General features: G+C 38.2%; 1 protein-coding gene across 2 annotated transcripts; it reads right to left on the bottom strand.

Annotated features, from left to right (window-relative positions):
• Positions 1 to 546: 546 nt before the first annotated feature.
• On the bottom strand, positions 547 to 17,785 carry mfn2 (mitofusin 2). 2 transcript variants are annotated; one of them, XM_083554750.1, is made up of 19 exons: positions 16,091 to 17,785; positions 14,931 to 15,804; positions 13,267 to 13,445; positions 12,566 to 12,701; positions 11,826 to 11,988; positions 9,227 to 9,351; positions 8,958 to 9,066; positions 8,612 to 8,719; positions 6,926 to 7,079; positions 6,685 to 6,752; positions 6,463 to 6,584; positions 5,992 to 6,118; positions 4,917 to 5,021; positions 4,702 to 4,804; positions 3,858 to 4,078; positions 3,606 to 3,761; positions 3,290 to 3,486; positions 2,344 to 2,478; positions 547 to 2,212 (listed from the first exon to the last, which is right to left on the bottom strand). In XM_083554750.1, exons 3-19 carry the CDS (start codon positions 13,439 to 13,441, stop codon positions 2,143 to 2,145), a joined length of 2,274 nt encoding a protein of 757 aa, XP_083410876.1. In that variant the 5' UTR covers positions 13,442 to 13,445; positions 14,931 to 15,804; positions 16,091 to 17,785; the 3' UTR covers positions 547 to 2,142. The 2 variants fall into 2 exon arrangements, with proteins under 2 accessions (XP_083410876.1, XP_083410875.1); XM_083554749.1 differs by lacking the exon at positions 14,931 to 15,804 and having other exon boundaries at positions 16,729 to 17,752.
• Between the last annotated feature and the right edge of the window lie 1,135 nt (positions 17,786 to 18,920).

Below are 18,920 nucleotides of genomic sequence, written 5' to 3'. Positions count from 1 at the left end.
AATCAAATAAATAAATTTGTGCTGCTGAAATTCATTGATGCCAAACAGAAAAAAATTATCTTTTCAATCATTATAATCCAAACTGTAGTTTGTATCAAGAAATACTGAAACTGTGCACAGCCATACTGATGACATGGCTTTTTGATGATCTTGTTTATGACAAAGGCCAAGGGACTTTAATTCTGATGGAATGAGATATTTATTGACAAATACTTTTAGGGGGATTTTGAGAAAAGTTCAGTCTTTTGCAAGAAATCCAATGTGTTGTGCTGTTTGTACACAATGTTTTGAGAAATGCACTTACTGGTTTGCAAATATTAAGGATGATTCGAGAAATGCTCCAAAGCAACTAAGAAAAACATACATATTCATAAAAAATATATGCGCATATATTAAAAAAGGAAGCCAGTGATTCAGATGCTATTTATGTCAACAGAGAAGCTTTTGCTGGCCCTGAAGCCCTGCCACTGATTCCACTGCAAGCAGCATGTATTCAATTCTTTGAACACAGTAGGGGGAATCATTTTAATGACACACAAGCAACACTCGTATGGCATCAATTTTATTTCATTTAACATGTGGACTATAAGACTTGTTACAATAGATAAAGCATGCACAGCTACACATTACTACCGACATAGAACCTACAGATCAATTTCGCTTCACTTGCTGAACACGTAGCAAAAAAAGAAAACAATAACAACTAAATAAAAAATATGAATAAAAATAAAGCAGCAAAAGTAAAGTGCACAACCTGAAGAATTCTTCGGATCTTTTTTTTTTTTAAACACTTGGCACAAATTATAATCCAAACTGAACAGCTATCAGTGATGAGTCTCTCTTTCACTCACACTTGTGTTATGTGTAGGAGTTGAATGTTTTGTTTTACTTTAAACATGCCTTGTGTTTGTAGCAATGTGTTAATATCGTTCTCAGTGTAAGACAATATTGGCGCAAAGAAATATCACAAACCCTTGTCTGTTCAAATATTAAATACATAGTGTGTAAACATTAATAGGAATCCTTCCCCTCGAAGGAATTTCATGTTTCCGTATCAGTCAAAATGCATCATCTTGCTATTTAATGTGTATTTAACGTGTCTGTAATTTTTTTCATTCCACATTAACCCGAAGACTTCATTCAGCTTGGATGAAATAAATAGTGCCACTACTACGCATTGTGCCAGTGACCATTGCAAATCTACAGTGCTGCAGTTTAATGCAGAGGCTTTGTACTGTGGTTGCAGCCTGCACAATCTACAATATCAGGAAAACATACTGGAATTATTCTGCATATACAAACCTACTTGACAAAACACTGACCCACTTTCCGCACCATTAAAGTAGCAGAAACCGGTACCAAAACACGGCCAGTGAACGGCACACTTTGATCAATACCTATGTGCGACTACAGACAGTTCAATCCAATTTCTAACGTTCCCTTTTTGATTATGTTCTAATGCTACAACTTTGTCTGGTTTAGATCCAGGTATTAGCGAAACATTTTTCACCCCACACAGAGTTTCCCCAAGCCGCCACACTTCCAAGTGAACCGACAGACACGTCCTATTTTGCACATCTGCACAGACACTTTATATTTGGTTATATATCCTTAGTCACCTGAAATACATTTTCCCTGCTAACCTCATTAGACATAAATGGGTCGTGTCAGTGAAACATAACTTCCTGTATTCATTTCATTAAATTACATGAGCTCACATGAAATCGGGATGAATCTCCTTTTCTCTTTGCCATTTTAGTGTACAACAGACTATTGCTTTAAACCCCAATGGCTACCACCTAGATAACTTCACAATGCAAGAAATAAATAAATTCATTCAGTCACAGCAATAATCTATATGCCAAGAGAAAAAAAAATTACAAATAAAAAGATTGCCTTTCGTTTAGGTGCCATTACGCTACCTCAGTGCACATCAAATGCCAAAAGAAAACAAGAGCACAGTCCTTCCTGACTGATTTGGTATCAACTCCCTCCTGTTCTTGTGTTAAAACATGGCTATACGATCTCTTTATTTAAATAAGCAGAATACAATCGACTGATGGGGAGTAACGACTGACGCAGCAGCAAAAGTGAATAGTGTTGGCGTTGGTCACGTTGTTGAATAATTAGACTGGTTTTCCTTTATCGGCTCTGATTAAGGTACTGTTGGGTGAACATGTTCAGCTCGCTGTCCAACCAACCAGCTTTGTTCCTACAGAAAAAAAATATACACAACACACAAAAAAAAAAAAAAAAAAGTTATTTATCTTTCCAGCATTTTTTTTCTGCTCAGACATAAAATACTTCTGAGAATATAAAAAGTACCCAATCTCAAGGTGTTACCTGAGCAGCTTGGCTTTGCTCTGCAAGGTGTCCAGGAGTTCGATTTTGCGGTTCATGTCTTGAATGTCTTCTTCCAGCTGCTGTCGTGTCACATCAACCTGCTGGCACAGCTGGTTAAAGGTGCCTGCCAGCTCCCTGGAAGAAATGGACACACACGTTAGCTTGGGTATTTACTGGAAGAAATGCTTTACTTGTAAATTTCTAGTTGACACACAGCAATCTTAATACCATTCAAATACAGTATTTACATCAAACACTCTTAATGCCCAAAGAATACAAAGCTTACAGTAATTATTTATTGGGAAAGCTGATGGTTTGAGAATTTGCCTGATGTACAGTCCAGACAGTCAGAATGAGTTCAAAAGAAGCACTAAAAAATTATGTTGCTAAGAAAAAAAAGTCTCAAATGAAGCATCAAAACCAACCATGATTCTACTTCTTGTTCTTCTTTATTGGCGGTTCGTATTTTTAAGTAGAGCATTACCGCTATCTATTGTGGTAATGGCTCAAAGACTTAAATCCCTATGTATGGTGCACACATCCGGCAATTAAAGCCGCCCGTGGGGAAACATATAGAAAGTTCTGTTTGGTGTCCTGATGATTTCCGCAATTTAAAACACCATAATAACATTAAAACATTTACAAGAATATTTGTCTTCATGCTCTTTGTTGAGTATGGTTTTACTAATAAGTATTAGGTAAGAATGTAAGGTAAATTTTGAACAGATAAAATAAATAAATAAATATGTGCGATTCAGTTGCGATTATACGCGAGTTGACTCATGACGATCACATGATTAGTCGCGATATAAGCCCTAATACACACATGGTGTTTCTGTTACACCTGACACTTTGCCTAAATCAATAAATTATTTATCCATCCATCCATTTCTGGCACTGGCTTTGAGACTTTCTGATGCATCACTCCTGGTCAACTGAAACTTACTGCTGGACTTGATGACTGCAGTTGGAGCCGGTGTAGCTGACGATGAGCTGCAGCTTTTCACTAGCGTAGTCCACGAACTGCCTCTTGAATGATCGCTCTTTCGCCTTAGTGGTCCATGTGAGCCTCTCGTACACGTAAAGAAGGCCATAGAGCCCCACTGACAGAGCAATTAACCTCCAACCTACAGCTTTCCAGATCTGATACACACAAGAAAATTATAAAAAAAATTTGTCTTTTGACATCCTGTAAAAAAAAAAGAATAAAATAAAATAATCATCAAATTGTTTTTTATATATATTGTTTTAATATAGCTCACCACTCCTCCCACAACTATAATGCCCATGGATGTCCGGGAAGTGAGGGAAGCAAGTCCCGTCACCATAGAGACCATGAGCTCTTCCTGGGTCAGGGAGCCCTGTGGGAAGGGGGGCATGGCAGTACCAACAGGAGTGATTGCCAAAGGTCTGGGAATCTGATGAGAGAAAAACACATTCGCTGTGACATAAGCTAGGTCAGCTAACAACAAACCTTAGTGCCATCATACAACATACAAACAAGCCAGACATACCTGGTCATTGTAGCCCATTAAGGCACGGCGGGTGTTCTTAGGGCCGAGAAAGCGATTGACCAGCATGGTCCAGCCCAAGGAGAAGTGGAAGCCAATGTCCTCCTGGAAGTCGCTGCACAGCTTGTCACAGTTGAGGTCGTAGCAGAGATTGAAACACTGTCTGGCTCCCATCTTATCCACTTGCTCCCTCACTGAGGTGGGCAGCAAGGGCTTCAGACCATCTGGGGAAAATACAATGGAGAAGTCGGTTTATCCAGCATGGCTGAATTGGTATAAACTAGAGGTGGACCGATAATTGATTGCTGGAACTATCGGCAAAAAACCATAGCGTTTTTCCAGGTTGCGCCTGTGCTGGATCGGGTAAGAAGGTCCGCTGTCATTATACAGTACAAGAGCGGCCTCTAGAGGCAACTCACTGACACCACATGCTGTTCGTTTTGACTAACAGACTGCACTAAAGTTGACATACATCTCGAATGAATTTCATTTGAATATGTATTGATAAATGTTGAATTAACAAACAATAAACAATACTTCTAAAGCATTTATTAACTTCAGTTACAAATGGAATTTTACTTTAACATAAATCCAAACAACATACTTAAAATATCAATCTTTAGGAGTCTTCACAAAGACCAGAGCATTGAATTTATATTTATTTTTTGTAATAAAGTTCAGTACTATTTTATTTATTTATCGACCTCTAATATTACTGTGTAATACTTATGAAAGTAGTTGATTAATAATAGTTATTGCCTTTTACTACCGCCATAAGATTAAATGTAGCTTCAGATTCCACTGTACTACTGCAAACTAATGTTCTATATGTAAACGCAATACTGACCGATCATTTCAGTTTGTGTGCTTTGCAGGGATGCACCGATAGCATTGGAACACCTTTCAGACATATTCCTCCCCAGACCCTCTTCTATATGCTTGTGAAGCTCCTGCAATGCAAAAACACATCAACAATAAACAGTTATTTTAAGAACGTGAAAGCCAAAGAAACACATGGCGAGCAGAACAAGGAAAAGTTACTGCAGGAGCTACAGCACTCACATTCTTGTAGACTTTCAGGACCACTTGCGAGGGATGAAAGTCCATGTGGAAATCGTCGACCAGCACATTCAGTCTCCTGATCTCTTCAGCCATTGCATTCGACACCTGAAAGGCAGCAGAAATTAAAGGCCTGTTGAGAGAAAGCCAACACAATACAGTGGTCCCCCCTAAGACCCCTGCGAGTTCCGTGAATTTTGGATGCACCCCCGCAGCCCCTATGATACCTTAGTAAATTAAGGTAGACATGATGTCACTTTAATACAATTATGTGAAATAAAATTGGTTAGCGTAAACATAGTTTAAAATGTTATTCCTAACGTTCCTGAACATTCGGTCCCGTTGCAGAGTCCAGCAAATTATTAAGATGATCCGCAACTTGCTGTTAGTTAGGTTCCAAAGGAGAAGTCGCAAATTTTCAGAGCCGCGAGTTACGAAACGCAAATTATCAGGGGTTGACTGTACAGTAAAACCACCTGGTGTAAACGTTTCCATACACACAGGCACACAGCAAACTGTAGCTTGATTAGCAGTCGGCACACAATTATTGTAAAATTTAGGTTGGAATATAAAAAAGACCTAACAAACACGCAATGTCATTTATGCTAGTAGATTTTTCACAAAATCACTTACTAGTTGGCAAAATCTAGAGAATATAATTAATGTCAAAAAAAAATTCTTTATTAGGCAGACAATTAAAAAAACTAGAAAAACATTATGCGAATAAACTACTAAGTATTAACAGTTTTTTTAATTATAATTTTTATATATTTCAAAATATTTTAGATTTCATATTTAAAGAATTAGAATATAAAGCTTGGTAAATTATGTATTAAGTTCCGCGGTTAAAAGCAAATAATTATTCAACATTTTCTACCTCCACGTTTCATGATTCTCACCACTAGATGGCATACAAAAACAAATCTCAGCAAGAGTAAAAGCCGGCGTCAAGCCAGAGTAATGCGAATCCTGGGGCTGTGATTTGTCAATTTTCCTAAAATACCATGTTTCTAGGCAAAATTCTTTGAATCTTTACAACAAACTGGCACACAGTAATTACACGGTGCTTTTATGTTACCTGTTTTTCAACCTCTTCTGTGATCATCCTAATCTTGCTCTTGCAGTCCTGGGTGAGCAGATCCAACTGCTGATCGATGAAATCCAGTCGCTCCTCACGTTCTTCTTTTGTTTCCAGGCAGTGGATCCTGAATCATCATCATCATCGAACGACATCAGATATTTTGCAGAATTGGACATATTTTTTTGGAAAAACATTTTGAGTCTGTCTTTCACATATTTGCTCAAACCAATTAGGATTTACACACAAGATCAGTTAAATGTCATTTTAAGACCATTTATAAAAAAAAAAAAAAATAAAAATAAAAATATTGGAGTTGTTTTTGTTACAGTGTCTGTAAATCACCAATCACTTTGACTAATTATACTAGATGTATTGAGTATTGGGTTACTCGGGATTACTCTTGGGTTACATCTGATTGCGGAATCGTATTAACTTCCTGCAGCCACTGTGTGGGGTTTCATTTCACACCTCTGCTCTTGGGCTGCCACATGCACCGAGTCCATGATGAGACGTAGTGCTTCTGAGATCTGCTTGGCCCTCACGGTGTGCTGCTCAAACTTGGTTTTCACGGCTGACTGGGAGATGCACTCCTACAATCACACAAATGATTTATGCACGGATGTCGCAACCAATAAAGAAATTACCAAAAGACATGTTAGTGTGAAGTATCAGGTGCTGCCAAATACCCACTTCAAAACGGCGTTCGAAATTCTGGAATTCAAACATTCTGGCTTGAAATCCTTCAGCCAGCGCACCACCTGCATTGCAGTAAAGGGAAATGAGAATCGATGGACTGCTCAATCAGTTTTACACACGTATTTAAAATAATGCAGACTTCATTTATAGGTAAAGGTGCTTGGACCCTTGGTGGTTTATCAATTGTAGGGACCATGCGATATCCTGCTTAAAACATCTGAGTTTTGTGGATCACCTGCTTCAGGCATGCCCTGGGCCCTCTGCACACGTGCCTGCAGCACCTCTTTAGCAGACACAAAGAAGATTCGGTCGCTGGCCTGTGCTCGGTCCACCACCCCGAGCTCATCTACCAGGAAACTGGTGCAGCGATCCATGTGCTGCCGGCGGACCTGAAACACAACGAGCTTCACTCTTACATTACTTGTGCCAAAAATGGGCCATAAACGCTGCTATGTAAACCTATAGCAATGTAAAAGGAGCATCTATAATTCGTATATATGCGTTATGTTGTATAGGGCAGGGGACCACAACCACCAGGCTGCGATCATCTGGTACTGGGCCACACAAAGTTTTATTTATTTCCAAGTTTTGCTTGTTTATTTTTTTCTATGCATCAATAAACTAAACCCACTGATTTTGCATTAAGGTGAGTTGAGTTGCATTTTCATTATACATGTACTTCCCCGAGTCCGACTTACGATTTTTCATTCTAACAATGTTAGCGATACAGAAATGGGTTTTTTTGGCAGGATGTGAGCATCTCTCGCCTTGTGTGATGCCATCTACTCATTTTGCTGTAAGTTCACAGATGCGAACAAGTCGTGGAAGTAGCTCACATATCCGCCGGACATCGCGACGTGCGTGTACCCTCTGCTGCAAGCGGTTGTACAGCAGTACATCGCTCACTCAAAGCCCAGGATGTCAAGTGGAAAAGTAGCAGTGATGTTCACAGGACTGCTAAGAAGTGCAACCGAAACAAAAGTAAATCTAACAGAGATCGGACCGAGGCGGAAACACGGTAGACATCGCATGAACCGTTCAAACATCGGCACAAGGACAAGGTCATGATGTTTGAACGATTTATGCGACAAAGTGAGGAATTGCAAACAAAACGGATGTACGAACGTGCGCCCGGAACGGAATTCAGAACTCACTGTACTGTATATTTCTATGTAAATCAGACAAATATCCAAATATGGACAAATATTTTCAACAGCAAAATAAATAAAATAAAATAAAATAAAATCTAGAGCTGCAGGTTGTGGCAATACCAAATAGTTTTCTGACACAAAAACTTGATAATGATACTGTGTATTTAAAGAAATGTGATCTAAAGAGTGTGATTAGATTCTTGTTTGTTTGCCATTGTTTTAAATGTGTGATGTATTAAAATGGAATGAAAACACTGCTATCCAAAGAAATTCAGACTGATATTATAAATAGATCTCAAATAACTGTCTCATTAGGGACAGCTAATACGAGTTGAAGTAGAAGAAGTACTAAGAATGGGGATTTACCTTCTTTAGGCTTCTGTTGTTTGTTTGATGGTAGTTGTTTTAAGTGAAAACTTAATATGGTCCAGTGAGATGTTACCAAATATCAACAATTACACTGCAAGTTATATTAGTCATTTAACAACCTTTGTGACAAATAAAAAATTAACACCAAAGCCTTTTACAAATCCTAAATCAGTGATCATTGGGAGTGAGAAAGAAAAGCTCCTATAGTAAATCCGGAAAGGTCCAGAAAGACACTGCTGACCTTTTAGTCCACCATCAATTTACACAAGCATTTTCAAACCCTCTAATGGTTTACTGTTATGTTGCTGGTGGGAAATGCACTGGTGCCTTAATGTCAGCGGGTCGTTGAGTCATTAGAATAGAAACTAGATCACAGGTCGTGTCGAGTTTTGCTGTCATACCTCCTCCATGTACTCAGGCTCGCTGGCTGAAGCGTCCCAGCGGTTATTGAGGATGAAGATATTAGGGCTTGAGAGTCGCTCGTTCACCTTGTGAAAAAATGATTTCTCCTACAAGCAGAATGAGAAAGAGCGAACAAATGAGATTTTATTTTCTATCCACAAATAAATTGTTTTATCAAAACAAGCCCCTGGTATCTTCAGGCATTCTCGGAGCTCCCATGACATACCACACTCCCACCCAGAGAGGTTAATTCAAACCCGATTTGCCTCGGACAGAAGCAGTTGAACAGCTCTTGCATCACTTGAATCAATGCTTAGTAAACAGTCTGTGGTGATAAAATCTTACTGTCTGCATCAGCGTGGACTCTGAATTGGCAACCAGCACAAAAACATCAGCATCCAGGCAAAACTTGTCAATCCAGCTGTCCAGCTCTGTGGTGACGTCAATTCCTGGGCTGGAGAAAGAAGCCAAATATACAGTATCATACTCGGGTCCGTGCAGTGTTAAACTTGGATTGTCTGAAGACTTAGTTCATTGTTATTTTATTTTTTTTTCCAACAAATACATAAACCTATTTGTGCATGCGTGTATGTGCGTTTGATTGTTTTCTTCACCTGTCCACCAGTACCAGGTCATCACGCAGTAAAGCGCACTTAGCTTTGGGCCACATGACACACACCAGACTTCCCGCATCCAGATCCTGATCCTGATGCAAGGCATGGGCCAGCTGGTTCACTGTCTGCGCACACACACACGCAATCCAGTGCTTATTACATCTTAAATACACTAACGTAGTGATATCAGCAGGCCTCTTAACAACAGAATCCAGTTCAACAGTCAATTATGGTACACTACAGTCTGTACCTTTCTCTATGTATATTATTTGTTTCTTTTTAACAGCTGTGCATTTATTCACGCGTCACTTTTTTCATCGTGCAGAGTTAGCAAGTTATACTGCAATGAAGGTGTCTTCCACATCTTGTAAGAACATTAAAGCTTCTGGAAGTGGCAGCAGACGAACTACAAGCCAGTTCAACAACAAGCCGTTTGTGACTGTCTGTACAAGCAGCGCATTGATATGAGATAAAAGATGAAAGCACTGATGCGTGGGTAACTCTGGAGCGGGGTGTTAACCAGCACAGGCTGCTTGACAGGAAGGACCTGCACTGTGTGCGAATTTATAAACACGTCCCTTCCTAAGACAATGCGTTGAAGGCACTCCTGAGTCAATGATTGTGCACAAGTAAGTCTTTCCTCAGCTTACCCTGCAAATGCAGTAGACGCCCGAGTGAATACTGGAAAAAGTCAAGTCAAGATGAGAAAGGCTGTGTGTAACATGAGGCCCCCTTTTCATGACAGACAGCTGTGCATCTGTGTTTATCATTATGCCTTACGTCACGCAGGCTAGCAACAGCAGAAATGCAGTACGTGACGGAAATGGTGTGCGTCTAAGTGTGTGTGTGTGTGTGTGTGGGGGGGGGGGGGTTCTATACAAAGGCAGTCTCCTTCAGAACCACGGAAAGGCACATGTCTTGTAGCACTTCATGGCTGTGCTATGTTTAAATACCTGATAAGGACTGTGATTTGAAGCACCACACACACACACCTCTGTTCATATTTTATTATCCCTTGCTGTTTACCGGAATAGAAACACTGCAGAAAAAGCAGCCATGTGCAAATGCTGCCCTAATAAAACTGCACGGATTTTTTCAGAAGAGATCTTCTCTCATCGGTGCAACATGTGGAGTCATGAGACCAGAGCTCAGATAGCAAAAAACGAACGTGTGGCCCTCTGACAGCTGGCAGCACTGCCCTCCACACTCATTTTGAACTAATTATAGGCCAACTGAATGAGCAGACTGAAAAATTCAACAGTGTTAAATCCTTTAGCTTATATGGCCCTAAAAAAAAATACAATTCCATAAAGATTCCATAAGAGACCAATGTTTTTTTTGAGCTGCTTACAGCCAGACAACATGAGCCTCAACTTAAACCTCAACCCAATCATGTTGCAAATATGAAAGATTAAATGCATCCATCAAACTGGATAAGTATAATATTATAATTTGTACTGCCTCACTTGACGTACAAATTGTATAGTTATTTATTACTTTTATTATTTTATTTACTAGTTTTTATAATTTTTTATAGCACCAGCACACCATGACAAATTCCTTGTACATGCTACAAATGATTTTCAGTGAAATAAAAATTATTCTGGAAGAATTTCTGTCCAATCATATGTTGCAAATATGAACCTTTCAGTAAATCAGCAAAACAATGTACATAATGGATCATTTTTTTTTTTTGTTCCCTAAACTAAATTAAATAAGAGTTTCTTTCTTGATTTTAACCTTATTTTCTAATGAATAAAGAATAAAACATGACACAACATCCTGTTAGAGGGAAACAATCAACAATGGGGTGATGTAATTACCTTGACAATACTCCAAAATAGATTCATTTTTAATGAAATCCTGTAGTGTTTTATTCCTTTTTTAATGAATCAATCAAAGAACAGCACAGCATTTATCTTTTTATAGTTTACTTTTAAAGTTTATATGATTAATTGTATTACTGCAGTTATGAGGAGTTGTTCCCTCACCAGGGCTCTTTTTCCCCCTTGAAACTAATACGGAAAAGGGGCGAAAAAAAGCAGCTTATCATGTAACAGAACAGCCACAAAACCTCCATGAGGCTGCAGCTTTTAGTCTTAACATGCTGACACTGGAGACTCCTTCCATCAATGCGATATGCTTACAATATAAGGGATTATTCTCATTTTTTAAATGTGGAGCATAAATCATGCGAGTTGTGACAATAGAAATGATAACAGCTGAAAGTTACTTCCCAAGCAGCTGTTATAGCAGATTATTCAACACCTTCGGGAAATGCAGTGCTGAGACATATGGGTTTAAATACCATTTGCTTTAAGGGTGTTGGGTTTCCTGTTTTTTTTCTGCTGACTGATAAAACACAACCAGACGTGAACTTTGAGATGTTTGTGGCGAGACTATATAGGCGTGAGCTGCCTGGCCAAGATCTCGGGCATGAACGGGCAAAGGACAAGATTATGATTCACTCACAAACTATGTGCTTCTAAGCATTTACCTGAACTTCTGAATGCTGAAAAAGGGCATAGTTACACAACAGGATAACTAGAATTCTAATGTGGGCACAATACACATGTCTATATTAAGAGAGATCGCTCACTTTAACACTCTTCTTTTCCTCTGATCCTTCTGTAAGCAGGAATGCATCGTTGCCGTCAGTCCCTTCTACCCGCAGGAAGCAGTTGGTGGTGTGGCCAATGCCCGAAGGTAAAACTTTGTCCCACAGCATGGCGTTGATCACTGAGCTTTTGCCGTTGCTTGTCCTGTGTGTAAACAGCAAAACCTTGAAAATGCTTGTTGACTTTCAACAAGCATTTTATGACCGGTTCTCAGCAAGAAAGAAAATAGGTAAGAAATAAGTACATCCATTTTCTAGATTCCTAAACATTCATTTATAGTTCCTAAGCATTCGAGGGGGGGGGGGCATTAAAAATAGAAATAGAAACACTATATATTAAAATTGTTCTATGGGACCACACATACAAATGTTTCTCTCTTAAAACCAATATATGCTGTTTTTTTTCTATTAATTACAAACATTTGAAATCTATTTTCATTTTTGAAACTGACTGCACAAAAGCTCTAGAAGGAAAAGTCAGCTCTCTCATGTTGTGTGTTCTCACAACCTTGTGCTCTCTTTAAACAATTCCCACATGCAAACAAGGTCATGGCTGCGTCATGAAACCTTTGAAAGCATCCACACCCTGCGCAATAAATACTTTATCCTTTTTGTTCCCAGCATGTGTCTGAGCCTGTGTGTCTATGCTCAGGTGTGAACGCTGTCGATGACTGAGTCACGCAAAAGGCACAGAAACACAGAAACTCTTTATGAACACGTACCTGCCAAAAAACACGACTTTCATGTGTCTACGGGACAGCACCTCGCCGATCCCTGCCACCTTGGACAGGTAACCCCGTGCCTCGGCCACTTGCTCCTCTGTAGTGACTGGATCCAGCTCTTCATTGCTGTAGGTCTCTGTTACATAAACGCAACACATTTTGATATCAAGATAAGCCCTGATATTAACCTCTGTCTCTAAAGACAACCGGAAAAATATTTGCTTTGTGTTATTATAGTTACAGGATTATCAATGTTGCTTCTAGAAAGCTTGTGTGACTGTCTAACAAACACATGGCAATAAACCTGAGGGGTTCGTAGCAACTATCCGCTAGTATTTCTATTAAAAAAAGAACATTTAATGAGATTTATGTAGAAAATCTCTTTCACATGACATTACTAATGTTCCAACTCGGGTTGGTTAAGTGAAAAGAGTGTGTAGCTTGTTTCTGTTCAGTAATAGTGCTGAATAATCAGTATCATCTGCATCTATCTGATCTTTTTATAACCTTTAAAGATTCTTTATAAAGCCTCAGAACCTCAGGAGAATTAAGCTCGACTGACATCCAACCTTTTACCAGTGTGCTTGAAATTCCTGGAGTCATATTTATCAGCTGCATGGACCAGAACCTGCAAGCCTTATCTAACTGCGTTTATAAGGATGTGCTTCAGTCAGATTTACAGCCCACTGGTAAGCACTAACCTTCCAGAAAGCCTGAGCTCTCTTTGATGTAGGCACCGAGCTGCTCGAAAATGCCGTTGATTTTCTTCTTGGCGGTGACGAAGTGCTTGAGAGGGGACGCGTTCACCTCGGCCATGAGTCGCTTGTCCTTTTTGCCAACTGCGCTGTTGTTGGGCCGTGGGAAAACCAGAGACATTGCCCTGAAAAACGCATGCGGAGAAAAATGCAAAGAGCAAAAGACAAATCAAGTTTGTGAAATGTTGCGCGACCGATTAGGGAAATCATCAGTAACTTATCAAGAGGCTGAAAAGAGCTTTAGGTGATCTTTTGAAATCGTTACACATTAAATTAAATTAAATGGAAAATATATCAGGAAGTGCTGAAGAGCTGCTGTTATAGAAAATCATACATAAACACCTGCTGACCGATTGAGATCAAAACTCATCTGCCCTGCAGTAACAATTTATGTTTCAATTTTCAAATAAAGAGGACTGGCTTATGTGGGGGAAAAGAATAGGCTAAACATTCTATTACGCGTGTAAAGTCCAGTTCTCTGCTTTGTTCGTGTTTCTGGGATATTTATTAAGTTACTCGTCCAAAATGTTTTTACATACTTAAAAAACTCAATAATAGTAATCGACAGAACTAAGCCCAAAATACCTATAAATATAGCCACATTAAATATTAATTAGCATAATGTCCACACATGCATGTTCGCTTAACATCTGTAAATGTTTGTACAGAGCTGAACTGTGTAACAGTGTAACTGTGCAACTGTGGTTGCAATTAACATAGCTTCAATTTGAAAAAAATAAATAATAAAAACTAATAGAGATAGCACCAACACCAACTGGAGAAGTTGATCGACAGCGTACTTTCAGATTTTAGACTATAAAAACGCTAAAAGCATGAAGTATACTTTAGCACGTTCAAATAATTTGGCCAGAAATTACAATTGTACAGAAGGTTCGTGTCTCTTTCTTTCTCTATGCACTCGAAGATGCAAGGTTGTGTTTGCAAAATAATAGAGCTGCCAAAGTCAACAGAAGGCAGTAACTGATCAAACTTACACGTGCGGCTGACAGGCATGCTCAACTGCACGAGCGCCTCCCATACAAAGTCACCTTGACTTACACACACAGAGGGCAACTTCAGACGCACTAAGAGGTGGTCCGGGTTTAGATGCTGAATCTGGAAATTACTGACTCTCTTTACGCCATGAACATGAACAAGCATTGCCTTATATATTGCAGAATTATGCTATGAATTAGTAATATCACAAAGTGATTGAATCTTTTTCTCTTTCTGTCTGTTGGTATCGATCAATAAAAAACGATCTCATTTGGCTCATTGCATATCTCACCTGACTTAATGATCAATTTGGTCAGTGTGTTTGCATACAGTTAAAGTTCGCTTGACTAAATAATAACACTTTCGACAAATCTTGAGTCAATCTGACATCCCTGGCCACTGAACTGTTAAACCCTTTCAATCCTTACAGGCAGAACAGGACATTTTTCTATATGTCCAGATTGCACAAGCCAGAATTAAGCATTGCAGTGAATCAGCAAAGATTCAAAGCAGCACAAATAACAGCATGCAAAAAAAAGATATGTAAATATATTAGCCATGGGTGCTTGAAAAGTACGTAATATTCATTCTATAATAATACAATTGGAAAATACCTTGTAATATTACAACAATCTTGCGACTAAGAAAAAGTCCCGGAGGCATTAAAGAGGTGAACCAGTGAGGCAGCAGTGACCGTTCACCCAGTTAGCCCAGTAACATCAGCGATCAAATATTAAAAACAACTTATAAATGTATACAAAACACCATCTGCTGATAATCGGGACAGGAAGTCAACTCCAAGATCAATCCTGTAGGATTCAGCGGGAAGCACAAGTCCAATGTCAATGTCACACAAGTCACTGCACTCCGATACACGCGATCTGGTCCAAAAAGAAAGAAAGAAAAGATGTAATCTAAGAGTTAATCTGCCACCACGACTATCTCCTAACCCTCCTCCGATCGTCCATGCTCGTCGGGTATTTAAAGTTGCCTCAAGTCTTCACCGCATGCTTCTTGCGCAGGGGGTTACACCTCCACTCTAGCTCCTATTTCACTTCCGCATTTTCACTGTGCGCCAGACGGCACTGGAATCTCATTGGCTGCGGGGGTTGTCTGTAAAAAAAAAAAGTCCCGCCCATAAACCCCGCCCTCTTTCTGGTGGGAATTCAGTCGCACGTGCATAAAATTGGTGCTTATTGAGGCTGTGATTCAGTCTCAACTTCAATTCGAATTTTATTCGGCTGGAGAACATCAACTAGTATCCAAGGTTCTTTAGTTATTAGTTATTCGACACACGTCGAAATGGATTATCACGTCAAGCATGTAAACAAAAAATGAAGAAAAACGATCAATCAAGTAGAAGACAAATCTCAAAACCTGCACTTATCCGTTACCACGAATCTGACAGCATAAAAAAAAAGGGTCAGGGCTAGAATTATTCTAAATAAATAAATAAATAGTATATCACCTTTTTTATTTTAGAAGAACCTTTTTAAGAAAGGTTTTTTATAAAATTGCCTGTGAGAATCAACTTTAGGTAACTGTAGCTCTTATTTATCCATGAAAATAATAGAAATGATGCATAATAGTAACAAAAGAAATGAAATAAAATAAATTTCAATCAAAAGGGATGATAACTGGTTTCTATACAGATAGAAGAAATATGTTAATAAAAACCAAGCTCGCCTCCTTTGGTGTTGTTTTAGATACTAAATGTGGTACAAGCTCTAATATAGCTTTTATATATAAAATATACATATACATTCACACACACATACATATATATATATATATATGATCTACAGAAGAAAAATAAGGGTACATTAGACATTAGCACATTATATTAGGTGTACAAACGTTATGCACAGTGCATATACAGAATCTAGGATGTGTGTGTATACACACACACACACGCTCTCTCTCTCCCTCTCACACTCACACACACACACACAATATATACAGCAAAAGGGGACTCAATCTGAGAACAAGCTCTTCGACAAGCACATATGAGTGTAATGTTGATGTGTCCACAAACATTTGGTTCTATATTGTATGGTGAAGAGGGCTTACTCCAGGAAAAGGATTTGGCCTCCATCCTTTTTTTTCAACATTTAATTAAATTTTTTAGTGGGATCTGTACAGAGTCACTGTTGCAAGCTGATAAAATGGGCGTGGTCTGCCATATAAGATATAGTGTATTAATAATTATACAAGCTCATTATTTTACCAAACTAGTTCATTAATATTAGTTAACACACCGACATGCATTTGACTAGTATCGGTTTTATCAATTAAATATCAAGATAATAACTATTGATTAACCTGATTACGGAGTTTTCTCCAAAACCTCTAAATAACTAATATTCAGCTAATCAGTATAATGAAAGTAGAGGGTCGAGATCAACAACTTACCAAGCAAGAAGTGACTATGAGAAGTCCTCAGGCATGTTGGTCCAAGAAAGCGGCTATTTTCTCTCCCAGTAGTTTATTTTTAAGCAACGAAAATCACAGAAACACTGATGAATCTTTGACTGCTACCTGCCCGCCGCCTATATGGCAGAGTGAAAGTGAAATGAACATTAGCACTAAACTAGTAAGCTAAGCTGCGTCAGATCAGTTCGTGAAGTAAAACTGTGAATATATAACATAGAACTACAGCAGTTATAGGTAGTAAACACAAATAACCCTCCTGAACGAGATCAATAAATTTAATTAGTAGCTCGTTTACAAAGAAAAACTAGCAATCGTTTAATTACAGGACACCGTTAACATTGCCTGCTTTCCTTCCGCCAGTGTCTATGACATCATCAGAACGCGCCACGATTTTCGTTCTGTGTGCGAGAATACTACAGAATATAAATAATAAACAAGCAAACATCTGATTTTTAACTAGACTTCAAATATTCATCTGAACAATCGATATCCCAAATTTATTTGTTCCTTTTTTAAGTAAAATGTAATATTGTAAATATCATTCTATATAAATAGAACAACTATTTTGGTTTTTAAATAAATAATAATCTAAATATAATAATGTACCCCTTTAATTCTGAATGCAAACTTTCTCTTAGTTGTTTGAGTTCCATATTAATTACTGAGTCATATATATTTAAGGATGTTAAAATAAATACAGTTTTTGAATAGAGTTAAATAAATAGCTCCGCGTAACTTCTGTTCATTCACACTTTTGATTAAAAAAAAAAAATTAATTTGAGAAATGAAAAAGGACCGTTATTATTATTTTCTTCTTATACTCCGGAACCAAAACTACGGACAAAACAAGGTATTTTTCCGATTTCTTTGTAGATGCACCAAAAAGAACGCCAACATTTTTATGACTAATTGCAGAACAGCAGAAACAATGTCAGGATCCTAAACAGGCAGGTGTTGTGCCTAATTCCGACCTCCGGTCTGAAATCAACCCCCCTTCGCGTGCACGCGGACAGTACTGTCGTATTTCCTGTAGATGGCACTAAAAACACGGAAGGTTGGGTCAAATGTTTTCCTGGTCCTAACGCCAAAAGATCAATTTGAAGAAAATGCATACAGCTTCCTGTAGATGGCAGAATAAACTCAGGAATGTAATCATTTGCTTTTAAAACCACCTGCGTGAATTCTAACCGCGTATTTATTTTGCGTTAATACCTAGACTCACTAAAATTACTCGTAAACACAAGTAAAAAAATATATTTAAATAGTTAATTTCATTTTATTAACATAGACATAACCTGAACCCCCCATTTCTTTTTCCTCCATACTCAGAGATGCCCATCTTGCTGGGATACACCTACACAAGTAATAATGTATGTGTAAAATACTGCATTTAATCTAACAACATGGACAGCTGTATTATTTAGGCAAGCTGAATGTAAACCCATTGCCTATATATATATATATATATATATATATATATATATATATATATATATATATATATATATATATATATATATATATATATATATATATATATATGTATATATATGCCACCTATTGGACATATTCTGAACTGCAGATGATAAAATGAATGTTTGTTTTAAGTTTGGTGAAAAGCAGGATCAAATCTGAAAACAACCAACAAATACTCAAAGCCTGTTAAAAGCAACACTAATAACTAATGCTAGTAAAGAGAGAGCCAAGATAAATCTAGGATGCCCATTTTAGAATAAAAAAAAAATAAAAATTTCCCTCCTAGCACCAATACAGCTTTATATTATGTATCACTGCGATTTACTAAACAAATGCAATGAATTTTAAATAATTAGGTCAAACAGAATGATTGTCTAACTGTTTAACGAGTTAGATTCAAGGTGTATTACTGCCTTCACACAGTGTTCCAGGATCTCGACGGATCTCGGAACCAGGCCAGGATAAAGACTGAATTAATGAAAGACTGTTCGTCTACTTTTACTATGTCCTTTAGTCAGTTTATTTTTCTTCCCTTTTCAAAGGTCTCACTGAGACGGGTCTCTGGGAACACTCTGTGCATGTACTGCTGAGTCATGGACCTTAAGCTTAATTTGAGAACAGCATGAGACGACCAGCAGGTACTTGTGAATACAGTGTGTTTCGTGTATTTCAGACTTATTAGACTTACTAACTAG

Source organism: Silurus aristotelis (genome assembly GCF_946808225.1).
Source record: "Silurus aristotelis genome assembly, chromosome: 11".
In the NCBI taxonomy this organism is placed as follows: domain Eukaryota; kingdom Metazoa; phylum Chordata; class Actinopteri; order Siluriformes; family Siluridae; genus Silurus; species Silurus aristotelis.
The sequence above is the reverse complement of the archived record's forward strand: the minus strand, read 5'-3'. Positions and strand labels throughout refer to the sequence as shown.